Below are 18,792 nucleotides of genomic sequence, written 5' to 3' on the forward strand. Positions count from 1 at the left end.
AGAATCCAGGTCTTGGAGAGCTGCTTCAGTTTACCAGAGTAACTTTACTCTCCAGGTCCTGGGTGTATAGAGACAGAGTTTGGGGCCAGAAAGAGAGTGCTCTCTGGGAATCCCACTACCTGGGGGAAGGAGCTTGAGCCAGAACCCTAGCAGACACTGAACCAGAGTCTAGCTCCATTGAAACAGGTGCCATCTTTCTTTCTTGCTGACGACAAGAGTGACATCTCCCCCAGATGCTCCTCTAGGGCTCTCCTAGTCAAGAGAATCACCCTTTCGGACCCCGTAGCTCACCTAGACTGCTAGAGGGAGGAGGCATCTTGGAGATAGAGCCCCACACCACCATCTGGTTATGCAGAAGCGAGTTGAGGGAGGAGGCCTGGGGTCCAGGTCGATGTAGAAGCGATTCTTCGCTGTTGGCACCTGTCGCTCCTCAATGCGGCACCCTCCTTGCGACTGGCAGTGGGCAAGGGGTGAGGCAGGCCGAGTCCCAGGCCCCCCGCTGGCCTCCCCACCCCACGCTCCTGGCAGCGGCCACACGGAGCCTGCCACGGCCCTCTGGCAGCTGCAGGAAGCTGCGACTCTGAGCCAGAGTTTAAATGCGTCCCTCCTCACAAGGCGCTTCAATGTGAGGGGCGCGATGAAGGGGAGCTTGTTAATCCTGGGGGAGCAGAGCCTGCAATCTTCCAGGCAGCTGGGCTCCTCTGGGATGAAAACAAGACCCCCCAGGGGCCCCCGGGCAGGGCCACAGACCTAACAGGTCAACCGACACCCAGCCGGGCTGGGAATAGACTCACAGCCATGCACAGCCTCTGGGGACGAGGGCTCCCTGCATTAGTCACGAGGAGACTGTTCCAGCCGCAGGAAAGCTCACGATGGCACCTCGGAGCCAATGGCACTAAATCCAGTCCCCTTACAGGGTGATGCAGGCAGCTCGGTGGTGGCAGCCCCGCACACCTTTCTCAGCCTCTATCTCTCCTCGCCATGAGTGCTTTCTTCCAGAAACTCACTCCCTGTCCCAGACACCCCATCCAGCACTTCTCCCTCATTCTTTGAAACTCCACAAACCCCCTGCTTCCCTCATGACATGTGTCACTGGCTCGCTTGTTTTAAGGTGATGGGTACCTATTCACCTCCCCAACTGGGCTGTAAGTTCATGCCCCACTGGACCAATGTCTTTGGGCAACAGCAGCGCCTGGCATCAATCAATGATACTGAATTAAAAGAAGGATGGCCTTGGGATGCCCACGTGGCCCAGTCAGTTAAATGTCCAACTCTTGGTTTCGGCTCAGATCGTGATATCAGGGTCATGAGGTCGAGCCCCACGTCGAGCTTTGTGCCCAGCGTGGAGTCTGCTTGGGACTCTCCTTCTTCATCTGTCTCCCCCCTCCCCACCTCTCGAGAATAAATCAATCAATCTAAAAAGAAAAGAAAAAGAAAGGAAGGATGGACAGACAGGCTAAGGGTCAAACGGATGAACCATGTCTCTGTCAAAGGAAAGACCCCAAACAGATCCTTTAAGCACAAGGAGACACCTCAATGCCTCTAACCTAGGGCAACCCGAAGAAGGGAAGAGCACACATGAAACGTGCCCCAGCACTGGTGACAGGTGTCTCGATGCCCAAGGAGGCTGCCCAGGCTCCGAATCCCCACGGCCACGGAGAGGACACGGAGGGCGCTGGTCCGGTCTGAAGGCATCGCCCAGAAACGATATATTCGCCCTCACAACGTCATCAGGATTTATCCTTCTCAAAGTGCTGTGACCAACACGGGGCTCACTGGGCCTCACTCTGGCTCTGAAAAATCATAAAAAAAATATTTCTCCGTTTTCCAGACGTGGAGAAGCTTTCCCGACTTCCACCCGGCAACCCAGGTCAGGTCCTCACAGAAGTGCTCTCTGGAGCTCCGGACTCCTCCTTCAGACCTCTCCACGCAGTCATAATTGACTGTGTTAACTGGAAAGCTCCAGAAAGGCAAAGGCCACATCTGCCTCCTTCTCTTCCTGTATTATTATTGCTGGAACAGAGACCCACTCCAATGTGTAGTGTCTTAAACTTAATAGAAGTGGATTTATTGCTCATGGAAGAGTTCGAAGCGGACCGTCCTCTTAGCGGGCACCGTCCCTGCACAGTCTGATCCAGGGACTCGGGCCCTTCCCACCACCCTTCCCTGTGGCTGGTGGGGGAGGGGGCATGGGGCTGGAGGGCACGCACCCACTTTTGTCCAGAAAGGGTGCACAGCACCTCCGCTCGTGCTCCATTCACCAACTCGGTCGCACTACTGCCTCTCAGTGCAGAGGAAACTGAGACCTACGGGGTGGCCTTGCGTCTAGTAGGAAGAGGACACGAGTTTTTAGGCCCAGCAGATACTCTGCTGCGTCTGAGTGCCCAGTATCCAGCACGCAGCAGGTGCTCCCTAAATGCAAGTCGCTGTGACAGGGTCTCCCGGAGTGTGGCTCACGAGCCAGGGGACTGGGGCACCCCCAGGAGAGTCCAGCCCAGCCCACACTGCCTCCTCAAGCCTGGAGTTCCTCTTCGAGAGCCCAGAGAGTGGTTCCCCAACAGCCCGCCTCGCTGCAGCTGGAGGGAGGCCAGCCCGTGGGAGGACACCGGAGCGTGCCAAGTGGGAAAGCACAGTTACCAGGAGGCTTCTCTGGAGATGGGCGTGGAGGCGGAGGGATCATGAGGGGAACTCAGAGGGAGGATTATAAAAGCAGGAGGTGGGGGCAGAGCGGAGAGGTGGAGGGGTAGGAGAAGTGTGGAAGTGGTTTGCTGGTGGGCGCTGGAGCACTGGCCAGGGCCTGTGACCCTCGCTCTGCCTTTGGGGCCCCCCTCAAATTCTTATGTCGAAGCCCTAACCCCAGTGCCTTAGCATGTGACCTCATTTGGAGGTAGGGCCTTTGCAGAGCTAATCTGCAAAGTGAAAATGCGGTCCTGAGGGTGGGCCCGAAACCATAGGACTGCTGCCCCCATGAAAAGGGGAAATTCGGAGGCAGAGCCACCCACAGGGAGAACCCCGTGTGAGGCCGAAGGTGGAAACCGAGGTGGTGCCCCCAGAGCCGAGAGGCGCGGAGATGGCCGGCACACCGCCAACGCCGGGGTCGCATCGTGCTCTAACCCATCAGAACCACTTGTAGCTCCGAGAATGCGCCGCAGCTTTCTGCCTCCAAAGTGAGGGAGGTGAGGGCTCGGACGCTGAACCTGGGCGGCCTGGTTCGAATCCTGGCTAGGACACTTAGTAGCAAATGGTATTAGTCATCCTATCTACCTCAGGATTAATTAAGTGTCTGCCTTCGGCTCAGGTCATGGTCCCGAAGTCCCGAGATGCAGCCCCACATCGGGCTCCCTGCTGAGTAGGGAGCCTGCTTTTCCCCTCCCTCTCCCTCTCATGCTCCCTGCTCCCCCGTCATGCTCTCTACCTGCCCCTTTATTTATATAAATAAATATCTTTAAAATAAATAAAAACAAGTGACAGGTGCTTACAATAGAGCCTGGCACGTAGTAGGTGCTAAGTAAATCCTGGCTGCTATTCTTACCATGAGGCTAATCCTCTTCCGACCGCCCCACCCGTCAGCCTGGCCAAAGCCTTTTCGCCCCTCGGTTCTCCACTTGCTCACAAGGTTCTGGGTCCTTTCTAGAAAGACCTGTATCCTCCTGGAAACATACAACCGCCCAGCCCTACAAGCTGTTTTCACCTTTCCCCGACAGATGAGCAGCTCTGGGGAGACGCTGGAAGAGACGCAGTCCTGGTGGGTAGTCGGCACCAGCACTGGGAGACGCGGGCTCCCTCCAAGCTTCTCCCACATGCCCCACCCCGAGATCAGGTCCGTTTGACCCTTGGACCAGGCGGTGACCAGCATATGATGACCCAGCTCACCGCGGCGTACAGTCCCACAAAACCTCCTTAATTTGGACGAGTTAGGAGACAGCCGCTTCAGATTATCATAAAGTCGATTGGTAGCTGTTTAGAAAAAGAGACGCTCGATTGCTTTCCAAGATGATTTAGATGAATCTGCTGGAATGTTTAGGCGCACAGGCGGGTCTCACCCTCACCTCCTCCCTCAGCAGCTGGGCCTCCTCTCGGCTTTTCCACCGCTCTCTAGACCCAGGAGGGCAGGGATGGCGGGGACGAGGACGTTGGGCTGCCATGTGCCCGAGCAGCCCCTGCAGGGCAGCGTCTGTTCCCAGATGTGGGCCCCCCACTCTAGCTCCCCTGACCGCAACCTCAGCTTTGACCTCCGCCAGAACTTCAGGACAAGAGCCTAAAATCTAAAGCACCTCCGATCCCTTCCCCTGCCTTCCGGCCCCGATCGCCACCCCAGATGATACTCAGTTACTTCTCCGAGCTTCTTAAGATGTCAAGTGGATGGATTCCGGGTGCCACGGCTCTGCCACCTGCACCCCAGGCATCCCCCGAGCCTCTTCTTTAAAATGGAGCAAAGAACTTTCCTGCGAAGGCCGAATGCCCAGTCTTTCCGAGGTGGACCTCTGCAGTGCGGCCCGTGGGGCAGGCCTTCCAACATCTCTGAGCGCCTCCTTCCATCTGCAGAGGAGCGTCACCGCAAAGATGAGATGGGCTGATGCACCGAACGGCCTCAGCGCATTACCTTTCCCACCGTCGCCTGAGCCCCCGGCTTGCATGCAGGTGGCGCATCTTGGGTGGCCGTCCTAGGGAGCGGACACGGTGGCAGGGGCGGAGGGGTGGGGGCTGGGGAGAGGGAAACCAAGACAGAGGGAAAGCCAGTGGCAGGGGCATGGCTGAGCTGACCATCACTTGGCTCCGTGCTCTTGGAACCCGTCCCCAGAAGCAGGACCCCTGGGAGGGAGGATGGGCACATTCATCCAGCAGCTTCCATCCACCAGCTCAAAGGTTACCCTCATCCCTCAATCTCCCCACTCCATGCGTGGGTATACAGCGCGGCTCCCCCGGGGCAACCTACCCAGTGCCCTGGGCGAAAAGCCAGAAATAATTGGTGCAGCCGAATGGAGGTATCGGCAGGTGCCACCTGCGCGGAGCTGGCCGCTGCATGGGTGACTGGCTGGAGCAAGAAGGGGCAGAGGTATGAGCTGGGGCAAAGGGTGTCTGTGCTCTCGGGAGGTGTTGGTTGCTGCAATTAGGGTTTGTGAGGGTCGAATGAAGTCATACTTACGGAAATGCTTTGCACACGATGGAGGAGTACGTGAATGATCACCATGTTGTCACCCTCTAAGTCCCTTCTCTAGGATTCTCCTAATGACAATAGACCTCTGAAGTGGCCCGTTACGGGGGCTTATGTCAGAGGCTGGCCCTCCTGAGATGACCCACACAGCGACCGACTCCTCTCATTTTGCGGGGGTTTTCCTGGTGGTAGCCTGGAAAGTCCTACCTCCCCATAACCTCCCCACCCACCCCCAAGTCGTGGGGGGCTGCCCACCCCGACTGCATAGAGGGGCACAACCCGGGCATGAGCAGCACAGCACAGAGGGGACGCTCACCCACGAGAGGCTACAATGCCGTCCACAACGCTCGCACCCCCCCCCACCCAGTTCTACACCCCACTCACCAGCTCAGCCACGTCCGAGCGCACTCGTGGTCATTCCAGAAGGACCATCACAAATTCGCCAAGAATCAAAGGTTCCGGTGCTTTGCTTTTCCAGACCCTGCAAAAAAAAATTCAGAAGAAAATGTAAAGAAGAAAACGTTAATTCGCTCATAACCCTATCACCCAGAAGTTAAACGCTGCACATTTTTAAGGTTATTTCTTTCCAGATGTTTCCTATGCCTTTACAAATACCTTTAACAAAAGCAGTCTATGATGTACGTAGACGAATGGCTGTGTTAACATATGCACGCACTCTTATCTTTTCTGCACAAAATAGTCCTCGAGTCTTAGAGTAGGAGAGGCTCCCTCCGGCCCAGTTCCTGAGTTTTATAGACGAAATAACTCGCCTGGGCCCATGTGATGAACAAAGTCTCTCACACCAATGGTTTCCTGACCCTCAGGAAGGATCGAGTCATCACAGGCCAGTGACCTCAGGAATGCCTCAGTATTCCTGCAATGTGGCCTGTCCAGCATCTCATAATTAACCACCCTAAATATCACTTAATAGATAACGTGGCAAATAGCCTGTTCGTGGAGAGAGAGAGGACGTGAAGTGGATTGGAAATGGCTTTCTCTCTTACCTCTCACGTCAGCCAGTAATTTTCTCCCTATCAAATGCCTTGGGCCAACACTAACAAAATTAAATTTGACAGGGATAACTGTGAAGTCCCTAGGAATAAACACTCCATTCAACAAAAGCAAGTTGGGGAAGGTGAGCCAGGTCTTGAGAAAAACTCCTGACAGCCGGAGTTGACACCAGGTCCCATTAACAGAAGCATAGAGTCCAGAGGAGAGGAGGGAACAGCCCCGCTGTGCTCTGAAACATTGGGTTTGGTGGTGGAAGCTGTGTTTCTGGGCACTGAGAGTTGGAAGCTGACCCAAAGAAAGGAGCTAGGCTAGAGTAGTCTCTTGGAACCATCAATAAAGAAAAGACTGAAGGAATTGAAGATGTTTGACCTAGAGAAGGCATTCATTTAAGGGAAATACCCAAATCCTTGACTCTAGGGGAAGGGAGCAACCTCTTTCACTCTCCATGCACGAAAAACAATGGTGCCTTCTTCACGGCCCCCCTTTCTTTAGACTAGGGCTGATGGGGATGGGGGTCAGGCTTCCTGCCTGTTGATGAGGCCTGCAAGGGGAGTGGGCTGGTCTCAGCTGTCGGCAGCTGTAGGCCATCCTTTGTCCTCAGCTTTGGGCCTCACCTGCAAATCCTGGGCAACTGGAAAAGTAGCTTTCTGCTTCCATCCTGTCAGACACAATTCTTCTCTTCAATGACTCGAAGGGTCCGCGCATGATAGAGATTCTTTTATTCCCAGGGATCATGAGTAGCACCGTGGATAGAGTTTTATGGAGTTTTTTGAAGTTCTTGGGAACTTCAGAGTTAGAGCTGTTTAAAAATGGAATGCCTTGGGGAGGTAATGAGGTCCCCGTGGCTGGCAGCTACCAAAATGGGAGATAATCAGGAGAGGATTCAGGGCCTTGATGGGGACATGTGCCAGATGGCTGCAAAGTTGCTTTGGACGCCTGAGCCTGAGAGACCGCGTGAGTCTCCTTCTAGCACACTCTGACGACAGGGGATGGAAACCTGACTCTTTAGCCTTTGCCTACCAGGCTCCTGTAGTGGACCGAGGAGCAGGACGACAAAACACAGTCTCGAGCAGGACACCTTCTCCTTCCTGTAGGGCTGCACTCCACCCATGGCATCTTCTCCCACACACAGCACAACACATGTCTGAGCTCCTAGGACCGCCGTGACACATTGTCACAAACTGGGTGGCTGGGAACGACAGACATGCTTTGCCTCACAGTTGTGCAGGCCAAAACTCCAAAAGCAAGGTGTCAGCAGGGCCATGCTCCCTCTGAGACTCTGGTAGGATCCTTCCTTGCCTCTCCCTGGCTTTAGGTGGTTGCGGGCAACCCTTGGCATCTCTCGGTTTGTAGACACGTCACTGCGGTATCTCCTTCTGTCTCCACGTGGCCTTCTCGCTTGTGTGTGTTTGTGTCCACATTTCCCTTTTTTTTTTTTTTTTTTTTTTTTTTAGCATAAGGACACCAGTCGCTGGATTCAGGACCCACCTGAATTCAATGTGACCTCTTTAAGACCCTAGTTCTAAATACAGTCACATTCACAGGTACCAGGGGTTAGGCCTTCAGTACATCTTTCAGGGGGACATAATCCAGCCCACAGCAATGTCCATGCATATCTGTGCGTAAGAGCTTGATGTGGAAGGAGGGGAGAAAGGAAAGAGAAAGGGGTCAGTGCACCACTGCATGCATGCATTCAATGTATCTTTGAGCATAGCTGTACGCGGTGGGATCTACAGTGTGTGCACACAGCCCCAAGGAAGGGATTTTTGGGTATAGTTGAATTGATAAGCCATAACTCTGGATGGCTAGGCAGTCACTAAGAACAATGGGTTTTCAAATACAGTCGATATGTCAGGCAGTGTGAGCTCTACTTACAATTTCCATTAAATATAAAATCTCTCTCCTAAATGTAGAGTGGAGGTTAGCAAAACATATGGAAGGAGCATTTGGAGCAAAGGTATCCATATGCAAGCTAACAGTTCAAAACCCGAGTTTTATTTTCAGACTGAATATATAAATATTTTTCTTCCCTCATTTCTGCCAATGCATATTTTCCTTTCACGTTATCAGTGCCGGAGCAAGCCTTCTTGTCCTAGACTTTAGGCTGTTTCTCCCTAGGGGTTCTAGCAACTGTTGGATTAGTATCAACTTATTTTTTGTTACAAATAGACAAAAGGGTTTTGGGGTTTTTTTTAGTTAAATCTATAGGTACTAACCTGGAAGGATAATTGTACATATTGCTTAAGATTCTAAGTGTATTTATTTATTTTTTTATTAGTTCCAGAGGTAGAGCTCAGTGATTTATCAGTTGCATAGAACACCCAGTGCTCATTCCATCACGTGCCCTCCTTAATGCCTGTCACCCAGTCACCCCGTCTCCCCGCCCCTCTCCCCTCCAACAACCCTCAGTTTGTTTTCTAGAGATCAGCATCTCTTATGGTTTGTCTCCCTCTCTGTTTTCATCGTATTGCACATACCATTAAATGAAAAAAAAAAACAGGTTATGGATTGAAGTGCATTGTATAATTCCATTCAAAAAATGGGCCTCCTTGAAATCAGGTTTATCAATCTCTTATAAAACTAACCTATCGTATGACTCAGCAGTTGCACTCCTGGGGATTTATCTCAGAGAAATGCAAACTTAGATTCACCCCAAAACTTGTATGTGAACATACACAGCAACATTATCAGAAATAGCTGGACATCACAGGCATAATCGCTTCTTAGAATCTGACGTCACAAACCATGGTACACCCCATGCAGTGGCGTAATCCTGGGCAATAAAAAGAAACAGTTTATACACGTAATAATGTGGATGAATCTTAAGAGAGTGATGCTGGGTGAAAAGAGCCAAACCCAAGGCTTATATGCTGTATGATTCCATTTATAGAAAGAACATCCTTGAAATGACAATTGTGCACAAATGGAGAACAGCTTAGTGGTCGCCCTGAGTCAAGGAGGGTCAAGGAGGAGGCAAGAGGAACGTGGGTGTGACTCAAAAACAGGAAGGGTCCTCCAGCTGGTGGAAATGTTCTATATCTTGACTTTGGCCGTGACAGCATCCTGTTGTGATTCTATAATTTTGCAAGATGTTACCATTGAGGGAAAACTGGGGGGAGGGAACATGTATTATTTCCTACAGCTGCCCATAAAGGTATCATTACCTGCAAATAAAATGTTCAATTAAAAAGTAATTGATGGAGGGAGCACCTGGGTGGCTCAGCGGTTGAGCATCTGCCTTTGGCTCAGGTCATGATCCCGGGGTCCCAGGATCGAGTCCCACATCGGGCTCCCCATAGGGAACCTTGCTTCTCCCTCTGCCTATGTCCCTGCCTCTCTCCATATCTCTCATGAATAAATAAAATCGTTTTAAAAATAGATAAATAATTTTTAAAATGTTTAAAAAATGGGGGGAACCTCACAAACGTGTATGTGTGTAGGTGTGCATACAGACAAAGATGTGGGAAGATACACATGGTTGGCCTCCGGAAAACGAATCTGAAGAGAGATTATTTACTTTTTCCTTGTCACCCCCTTACTATTTGACTCATTCCCACAGCATGTGTGACTTGGTCAGTTTGTTTAGGCCCGTAATGTGGCCCAAAAGAGATGTGAGTGGGGAGGGAGGAAGGGTAGAGAGCTTCACCTAGCCCACCCATGCCTGGAAAACACTAGGTCTGTGATCCCATGAACATCCAGATTCTGGGGTGTGGGAGCCCAGAGTGAGGGGAGGGCTCAGCCTTTCCAGAATTTTCTCTGGCTCCCTGTTCTCAGAGTGACTGGCCCACTCTGGCCCCCACGGGGCCCACCTCCTGGCCATCCTGACACCAGTGCGCCCTCCTGCTCTTTCCTGTCACTCACAGCTTCTGCTGCTTCTCCACCGACCCAGGCGCTGAGTAGGGACCCGCACGGTAGGGGTGGGTGTTTCCTGGGCCTGGTGGCAGCGAGCCTTCCCTGAGCCATCACCGGGGCCAAGACTCATCTGAGGGCCTTTCAAGTGTTGCCTCTTGGGATTCCTCCAACATCCGTAGGAGATAGAGCCTGTGGCCGTTCCCATTCTACAGATGAGGCCATGGGGTTGTTCTTGCTTAGCCTGGCACAGCGAACGCTGTCAGAGCACGTCCTGCTCATTCCCTGACCAAACCCGGCCCGCGCACCAGTGGGCCCTCGAGGCCCAGGGCCTTCAGCAAGCGGGGGTCTTCACCCAGCACCCGGCTTCCCGGAGGCTGCAGCTAAGGAACCCGGCCGAGCGGAAGGCCTGGGGAGGCAGCTGGGAGCTTGCTACCGGGTAAACGGGTGGAAGAGTGGGGTGGCCCGAGCTCGTCAGTGGCCCCTCTCCTTTGGAGGCGCCGAGAGATGGATGCCGGGCTGGCGCAGGCCTGGCGCCTCACGTTGTGCCTCCACCCGAGAGGTGAGGCTGGGCTGTGGGAGGCCAGCGGGACGCTTGGCAGCAGCTGCAGAACAAGAATTGGCCCCAGTTGGAAACCGCCCCAGCCCCAGCCACGCAGTGTTGTCAAGAGCTCCTTGCAGAAGCGGGGAGGCTGAGCCGGGCACAAGGGGCTTGGCTGGCAGGGCAGGGCCTGACACCCCGTGCGTCCTGCTCCCCACCTGCGTCCAGTTCTGTGCTGGGCGTTCCCAGACTGCGGGGCAGCAGGGGCTGGGAGAGCTGGTCAGAAGCTTCTGGAAGGAAAGACTGACCTCTCCTCCTGTGGTTATGAAGTGACCCAGGGTGTCCTGCCTCCCCCTCTGTGGAGGCTACTTCTCAGAGCGGGGAAGGGAAACCAGGCAGGAGGCGGTGTCAGCCTTTCCAGAATTTTCTCTGGCTCCCTGTTCTCTTCCCTCCGTCACACTGAGTGAGGGGATTGGAATCAGGCTGCCAGCTGTGCAGATACGGTGTGTGCGTTAGGAGGGACTTAGAGCTGTTTAAGGGAGAGGGAAGACACCGGGGCGGATTTCATCGGGACTCACCTGCCCCAGACCCAGGCCCTCCCCCCACACAGGTGCTTCTGAGTCCAGCCACCGACCTTCCCACCACTCCCCAGGCTCTGACCCCAGCCCTGCGTTTCCTCAGCTTCCTCTTCCTCCCAGAAGACCCCCTCTTGCTGGGAATTTGTTCCCAGGGGCAAATTCTTTGTGGTTTTTCAAGATGACTCCGGACAGGGGATCGCACGTCCTGCGTGTTCTTGATGGCGGGCCTCTCGCTTTTACAGGCGCCCAGACGCCCAGACGAGGCCCCCGAGTGAGATGGTCACCTCCGGGGCCCCCTCTCTGTGGGCGCGCCCGTCCCAACCAGACCAGGGTGCCAGGGCCGGCCGTTCTCTCTCCGTGCCCGGGGCCTGCACACGTGCCGTACGCCAGTCCCGAGTGAATGGGCCCGTGAGCCCCCGAGCATTTACGGTCTTTCCCTCTTGCTCTTTCTCTCCAGGAATCTATAAAGGCCACTGCTTCCGGATCAATCACTTCCCAGAGGACAATGATTATGACCACGACAGCTCCGAGTACCTCCTTCGTAAGTGTCAAGAATCTTCCGCTCCCTTGGTGTACGTGGAGCGGGGAGGGGTGCGGGTAAACGGGGTGCTGTTCTCTGGATGCCCCTTCTCTCCCTTTCTGATTCAGAATTGTTAGTTCAGAGGAAGGACTTTTGTCCAGCGCTGCCATGACATGCTGAGGATCCCAGCGGACTCACTTGGGGGATAGGCCCATGCCTGGGGAGACTGAGGCTGAGGCGGAGCAGATGGGGGTGTGGGCACCCCTCGCGCCAGGGCTGCTGGTCATGGCTACTTTCAGAGTCGCTGATCACTGCCGCTGGGCCTGGGGTGAGGGTTAACGGCATAGGCTTGCCCCGGCCAAGCATCCCTGGGGGGCTATGTCACCCCAAGGACATTGCCGTGCCAGCACTGGACCTAGCCACCCCACCCCCCACACACACCCAGCATTTCCATTCTGGAAAAAAAACACACACCCCACTGGTGGTCTGCAGGAGAAGGCACGGCGGGTGGCAGACGCGGGCTCCGATGGGTGGGCCTTACTGGCTTTCAGCGCCAGCGGGGGGAGCCACGGCCTCCGCCCCGGCCCTGGGTTCGGTGGGCCCCCAGATCGGAAGTCACAGCATATACTGGACGAGGACAAACCCCATCCCACACCTTAAATCTGGACCTCATCCCTCAGCCTGTGAACACCTCCTTGGGAGGACGGATGGAGGCGCAGCTGGGGAAGGTGCCTGGAAATGGAAGAACAGCACGATTTTGAAGCCACTTTCCCCCTCGCATTAGCTAAGACGCACACAGAGCTGCTCACAGCATCACCCCCAGGGGACCAGGTCTGGCTTCATTTATGGAGAATCGATACCAGCCTCCTCAGGGGGAGCATAATTCACTCCGCACCTGCTTAGGGATCTTTTTTATTTTTTCTAAGAGAAAGGACTTTGGTTCTGAGTCATCTGGTGAAACAGTGCAGCGCGTGGTTCCCATGGAGCCTGGGGAAGTGTTGGGCTGCTCTGGCGGGGCCCAGGATCTGAAAAAATTTGGCCAGATCTACCTCCCAGCCCTCCTCCCTCACCTCTTCTTCCTCCTGCCTGCCCTTTCTTTCTGCTTTCTGGAGGCCAAAAATGAAGCAAGCAAATGATAGTCCATAGGGCCACCTCAAAGGGCCACGCAGCCTACGTACGGCTCAAGGAATACCACTTACATAGACAATGGTATAAATGACACCCTTGGTATTGTACAGTGTGTAGCCTGAGCAGCCATCCAGGGCAGCCCCTGGTTGCTCAGCCCGGCTGGGATGGCTCACCTGGGAACCAACCCTGACTCAGAACTGCCATTCTCTGTCCTACTCAGGGCAACCGGGGGGTTCTTGAGGCTCTGAGGGCAGATTTGCCCTACTGACCATCCCTGGAGCTGTGAGGAGTGAGGCATGGAGAGACAAACCATCCCTTCCCCATTTCCTTCTTGAACTTACTTTATGGACATCGGCACTGGCTCTTCCTCTATTCCTCCCTGCCCTCGTTCCCTCTTCATCCCCAGAGCCCTGCAATCTCTTTCTGGATTATTCTCATGACCATCAGTCCAGATATCAGACGATGTAGCTCTTTGCGGTCCCAGCAGGAAGCAGATGCTTTGCTCAGATGGGGTGACCGAAGGGTATCCAGTGAAGGACTGTTTACAAAGGTGTGGGCAGGGTATAAGAAAACTTGCCTGGATGGTGAGGACACCAGTGCCAGCAGTGAAAGGAGCCCTCACTCCCGGGCATGAGCAGGTGAGGAAAGCAGGTCTGGGAGCTTGGAAGAGAGAAGCCGTGAGGACAGGACTGCCTGGCAGGAGCGGTGGCTTTTAGGAAGGAATGAAGCCGCCTCACCACAGCCCCAGGGAGGAAGCTGAGGGGCTAACACTCCCGCCTGCACCCTCCTCCCATCTGCACGGCTTGTGCCTCCCAGGGGCCGGGGCAGGATCAGAAAGCTGGAGCAAGGATCAAGAGGGGCAAATTGGGATGTGCGGCACACTCTCCCGTCTAGGGTCAGGCTCCTGCGGTCCTCAAACTCCACCGGTGATGCCTGAGGTTGGGGGCCACGGGGGCTCGCGGGGGCCCAGCAGCGATTTTCCCAAATTGATGGTGACGGCCGAACATCAGCCAAAGCTCACTTGGGAAGGAAATGGGTTCCTCACGTGTGTGCACCGTGGGGGGACCAGCGGGTTCATTCATGAGCGTGGAGATGCCCAAGGAAGAGAAGAGGTGACGGCTTCGGGGCCTGCAGCTCCAGCTGCTGAGGCAACTGGGGAGGAGGGCAGACCTAACTCTCCCACAGGGAGGTGGTTTTTTCCACTCAGGGGCTGCAGAAACAGAGGACCGGCCCTGAAACGAGGCTCAGAGTGCAGGTACCTGTGAGCTTCAGCCAGAGGAAGCAGGCGACATCCCGGGACAGGCCAAGGTCATGGTCGCCATGGCCATCCCCCCTGATTCCCAGTATTCAGTCCTCTGGTCCCCACACTGTTGTGATCCTGACAATATGTAGACACACAGCAGAGTGAGACAAGGCGCCATGAGAGTTCATTTATTCACCCTGTAGCAGAAAGTGATAATGGGCCTACTACCTGCCAGGCACCCTATTAGGCATGTGGGGTACAGCAGTGACCAAAACAGAGCTCTGCATCCTGCTGCTGACATTCCAGTGGAGAACAGGTAGGTCAGAGAAGGTCACAGAAGGTTCCATGGTGTCTGCCTGTGAGAGAGCCTGTTGGAGTGGCAGCTGGTCCAGGCGTGGGGTATCCCACGGGATACTGTGGGGCTGTGCTTCTCATACCCTGTCTTCGGCAACTCAAGAATGAGGTCAAGCTGCAGGTCACGCATTCTGAAGTCTTCTGGAGAAACCAGGCTTGTGCACTGAGTTCCGTAACTGTCACAGGGATTCCCTCCAGCCTTGGGGCTCTGAAGTGCCCCCCTCCACTGGTCTGTGGATCCACAGGCAGGTGTGGGGCTCGAGGGGTCACCGGCCCACACCCTACCCGCCATGTCTTTTCCACCAGCCTCTCTGGCCCCAGAAATCCCGTCCCCCCTGCCCCGTGTCTGGTGCCTCTTCCCCAGGTTCTGCACTTCCCATTAGGTAGCTAATTTCTGCACTAAGCCCCTCAGTGCTGGTGTCAGGGCCGCTGGGAGGCCATGGTGTGCCTGAGGGTACGTTAGAAGGAGACGCCCATCCTCTAGACAGACACAGGTTCTCGCCGGGGCTTGATCTGGCCAGGAGGCATGGGCTGGACCTCAGCCCTGCTCGTGCCTCAGCTCTGCGTGACCGACCTGCACCAGTGTCCACAGCAGCCCCCGCTGGCATCTGCACATCCGGAACTCTGGGATGAGCCCGTGTGGCAAAGGACAGGTCCTCACGTGACTTACCTGGGCAGGGTGGGTGGCTCTGAGCCACGTCTGACCTCAGGGACCTTAGATGCACTGGGCTTCCTCTCCCCAGCCCCTCCGACCCGTCAGCGGAACAAGGACATCTAAGGGGAGCCGATCCCAGGTTTTCTGGCCAGCATGGCTCAGAGGCATGTTCCCAAAGCCCACGGGAAACCTCCCGGGGCCTGTGGCTGCGAGAAGGGAGGAAGGAGGAGGAGGTGCTGGAGAGAAGAGCTTTATTTAATGCCCCCAACAAAGCCCCCTCTGTGAAGCAGGGCACACACTGGTGGCCTTACAAGAAAGGAGACAAATGCTGCCTTCAGAGGCTGAGAGGCCACAAACTGGCTCAGCCGGCTCAGGGGTTGGCGCCTGCGAGGGCTCCCCTGGCTCACTGTCCCCTGCTGGGGCCACCGAGGTCCACGTAGCTAGGATTTCTGCAGAGCTGGGAGACCTGCGGGCGCATCAGGGAGGCTGAGCCAGGGGCTCCTCCCGATGCCCCACTGCCCTTCCTCCTGGTCTTCCTCCCAGCCAGACGCCAAGGAAGAGGGACCGGCATCACCTGAACCCCTACGAAGTGCACATAGTGTATTCTTTTCCTAGGGCCACCATGATCAAATTCCACACGCAGGGTGGCTTAAAACAATGGGAATTTACTGCGAACTTCCCCTCTCACAGTGCGAGGCTGGCCGGGCTGGACTCCCTCCACAGCCCCCGGGGGAGCATCTGTCCTTGCCTCCCCCAGAGTCTGGTGGCTCTCCTCCACTGGGGCCACTTCACTCCCTTCTCTGCCTCTGTCTTCTCCCCTGTGGGCCTCGTCTTCCGCCCGCGACTCTTCCTCTTCTTACGAGGGTGCTTGTCATTGGATTTGGGTTCAATGAGCAGAGCTATGGGTAGAGGTGACTCCAGGCCACCTGGTGTCCTGCAGGGAGTAACCAGCAGGCCGGGAGCCACCACTTCAGTCTGGTCCAGCTGCCCCCACCCGGTCAGCTCCCAACCCACCGTGATCCCCAGGGCCGGATGGGAATCCTCACCCTAACCTAGGATGGTGTCCTCTTGAGATCCTTAATTAAATCACATCTGCAAAGACCTTTTCTCCAAACAAAAGTCATTCCTAGGTACCCGTGGTTAGGACTTGGTCACATCCGGGGGCGGGAAGTGGGGCATAATGCAACCCCCACCGATAGGTATGACGATTCTCCCCAGGTTATATAAGAGGGGACTGAGTCAGCTGCCCTGGTCATCCCCCTAGTCGATGGGGAGCAAGTGTGCAAACCCAGCTCTGCCGGACAGCGAGGTCCGCGTATGTCCCACTGGTCAGCTACTTCCTCCTCTGTGGCCTCAGGAGGTCCTGTGATTCCGCACCCCTGTCTGTCACCTGGGGGTGATGACAGTGATGCAGATGGTAGAGATTAAAGCCGTCACTTAGGACGTGTGTGCTTCGGCCGGGCCCTGTGCTAAGCCCCTTAGACGTACAAAACCGACCAGAGGATGTCGGCACTACTCTGAATTGCTTCCCACAAATGGGGAAGCTCATTTTCAGGAGAGGTGATTTGACCAAAGCCACATAACCAGCAGGTCACAGAGCAGACCCAGACCCACCTGATGCCAAATCCTGTGCTCTCAGCTACCCATCAGAGCTGAAGCTTGTGGACACCACTTCCCAGCCCTCTAGAGGCTTCTTAGAGATGGTGTCCGTGAAAGGCTCCGTGCGCTGTGCAGTATCCTCTGAATGGAAGGCAAACCAGTGTTTTCCTGGCTGTCATTGTAGCTCCCTGATGCCACCAAGCTTGCCTGCCTTCGGGCCAGCAGAAGCGTGACCCACGCCCATGGAGGGCCTACATGAGCTGTGGGCAGAGGTGACTCCAGTCTGGTCCAGCTGCCCCCACCCGGTCAGCTCCCAACCCACCGTGATCCCCAGGGCCGGATGGGAACGTTCAGTGTCAGGGGAAGGGCCCCCGTGGCCGTGCCCAGGATGGCAGGCGATCTCACTGCCCTCTGCTCTGTCTCCTGCCCACCCCAGGTATCGTGCGCGCCTCCAGCGTCTTCCCCATCCTCAGCACCATCCTGTTGCTGCTCGGCGGCCTCTGCATCGGCGCCGGGAGGTTCTACAGCCGCAGGAACAACATCGTCCTCAGCGCGGGCATCCTCTTTGTGGCTGCAGGTGAGCCGCCGGCCCTGCTCCCCCCGCACAGGGTGTGCATCCCGGTGCGTGCACAGGGCAGCGCGGGGACGGAGCGGGACAGACATAAAGTCATCATTCGAGATGGATCTCAAAAGTCCACGTGTGGAGGCTGGAGCAGGGAGTGAGGAGCGACTGCTCGACCCGCACGGGGTCTCCCTTAGGCATGATGAAAAATATTCTGGAACTTGGTAACGGTGGTGAGTGTGCAACATTGTAGATGTATTAATGCCACTAAATTATGAGCTTTAAAGGGTTACTTTGTGTTAAGTGAATTTCACCTTGACCAAAAAAATAAGTAAGTCCGAGTGTGCAAAGTGCCACAAAGGCGCGGTGCTGGGGCCTTGCAGCCTGGAACGGGGAAGCCTGGCTGAATAGGGGGCCAGGGAGGTACCCAGGGAAGCCAGTACCTAAAGGAACTGACCAGGTGAGGACAGAGTGAAGGGGGTACAGAACTGGCAGGGAGCCTTCCCACTGAGTGAGACCCAGTGAAAACCGACAGAGCTGTGGGTGACAGTAACACACCCCCTGCCCCCTTCACACTGTCGCTCCTCTGAACCTCGATGGAGACACTTCAGGACATTTCTTGCCACTGCAGACATGGAAAAAAATCCAGGCCGGAAGTGGGTCCCACAGCTGGTTAGTGGCCGGCAGGTGCATACACAGAGTCCAGGAGAAGAGCCCAGGTTTCCTGGCCTGAGTCTCCAGAGGAGTCTTGAGGGGGCACCTGCCAGGGCAGAATTTGGCCAGTGGCATCCTGGAGGCTCCGGGCAGCACCTGTGGAGTTCAGATCAACTTGCATCAAGGATCCCTGACAGGAGAAACAGGACCCGCCTGATGTCTTAGGCCTTCTAGTAAATAAGCTTGAGATCTGTTACAAAGTTCAGTGATTCTTTTTTTTTTTTAAGATTTTATTTATTTATTTGAGAGAGAGAGAGCTAGCAAGGGAGCAAGCACCAGAGTGGGGGTGCAGAGGGAGCAGGGAGCCAGACTCAGGGCTCCATCCCAGGACCTTGGGATCACAACCTGAGCCCAAGGCAGATGCTTAACCAACTGAGCCTTCCAGGCGCCCTGAGTTCAGTAATTCTTTCCGAAATTGTTACCATAGCTCCTTGCAAGGCCTTAACAGTGTTCTTGCTTTCAAAGCATCTTTTTTCTTACCCTGGTCTAGTAGGGCTACCCTAGCTTGGCCTGGGCTCTGCATCCTAAAACAGTCAGGAGGTCCCATGATGATGACAATGGGGATCCCAATAATGGCGGTGGTTATTGGTGGTCATTAGTGGTCTTGCTTCCTTCTCTGAGGATGGCAGCAGGGACAGGGGAGGGGGTGGAGGGGCCTCACAGTGTCCAATCCCATCTTGTCCTCTCCTCACAGTTTCTCTGTGAGAGAGAAGAGCCAAAGCAGTTAAGGGAAGTTCAAAATCTGTCAAGTTAAGTTCAAAATCTGTCAACCAGCTTCTTCTGCTCCTTCCTCTCCATCACTTCCACTTTTGCATCCTTCCAAGGCAATAAATAATGTGTATATGTGTGTGTGTGTCTGAGAGGCTGTATGTGTGGTCAAGGG

At 55.1% G+C, this 18,792-nt stretch overlaps 1 protein-coding gene across 1 annotated transcript in view; it reads left to right on the forward strand.

Annotated features, from left to right (window-relative positions):
• CACNG4 (calcium voltage-gated channel auxiliary subunit gamma 4) overlaps nucleotides 1-18,792 on the forward strand; it is a 60,273-nt gene that overhangs the window by 35,698 nt on the left and 5,783 nt on the right. Inside the window, exons 2-3 of the mRNA XM_072781080.1 lie at nucleotides 11,592-11,675; nucleotides 17,070-17,210. Coding sequence (XP_072637181.1) covers nucleotides 11,592-11,675; nucleotides 17,070-17,210 — 225 coding nt within the window. The remainder of the gene's footprint in view (nucleotides 1-11,591; nucleotides 11,676-17,069; nucleotides 17,211-18,792) is intronic.

This window comes from Canis lupus, chromosome 16, assembly GCF_048164855.1.
Source record: "Canis lupus baileyi chromosome 16, mCanLup2.hap1, whole genome shotgun sequence".
NCBI classification, from domain to species: Eukaryota; Metazoa; Chordata; class Mammalia; order Carnivora; family Canidae; genus Canis; species Canis lupus.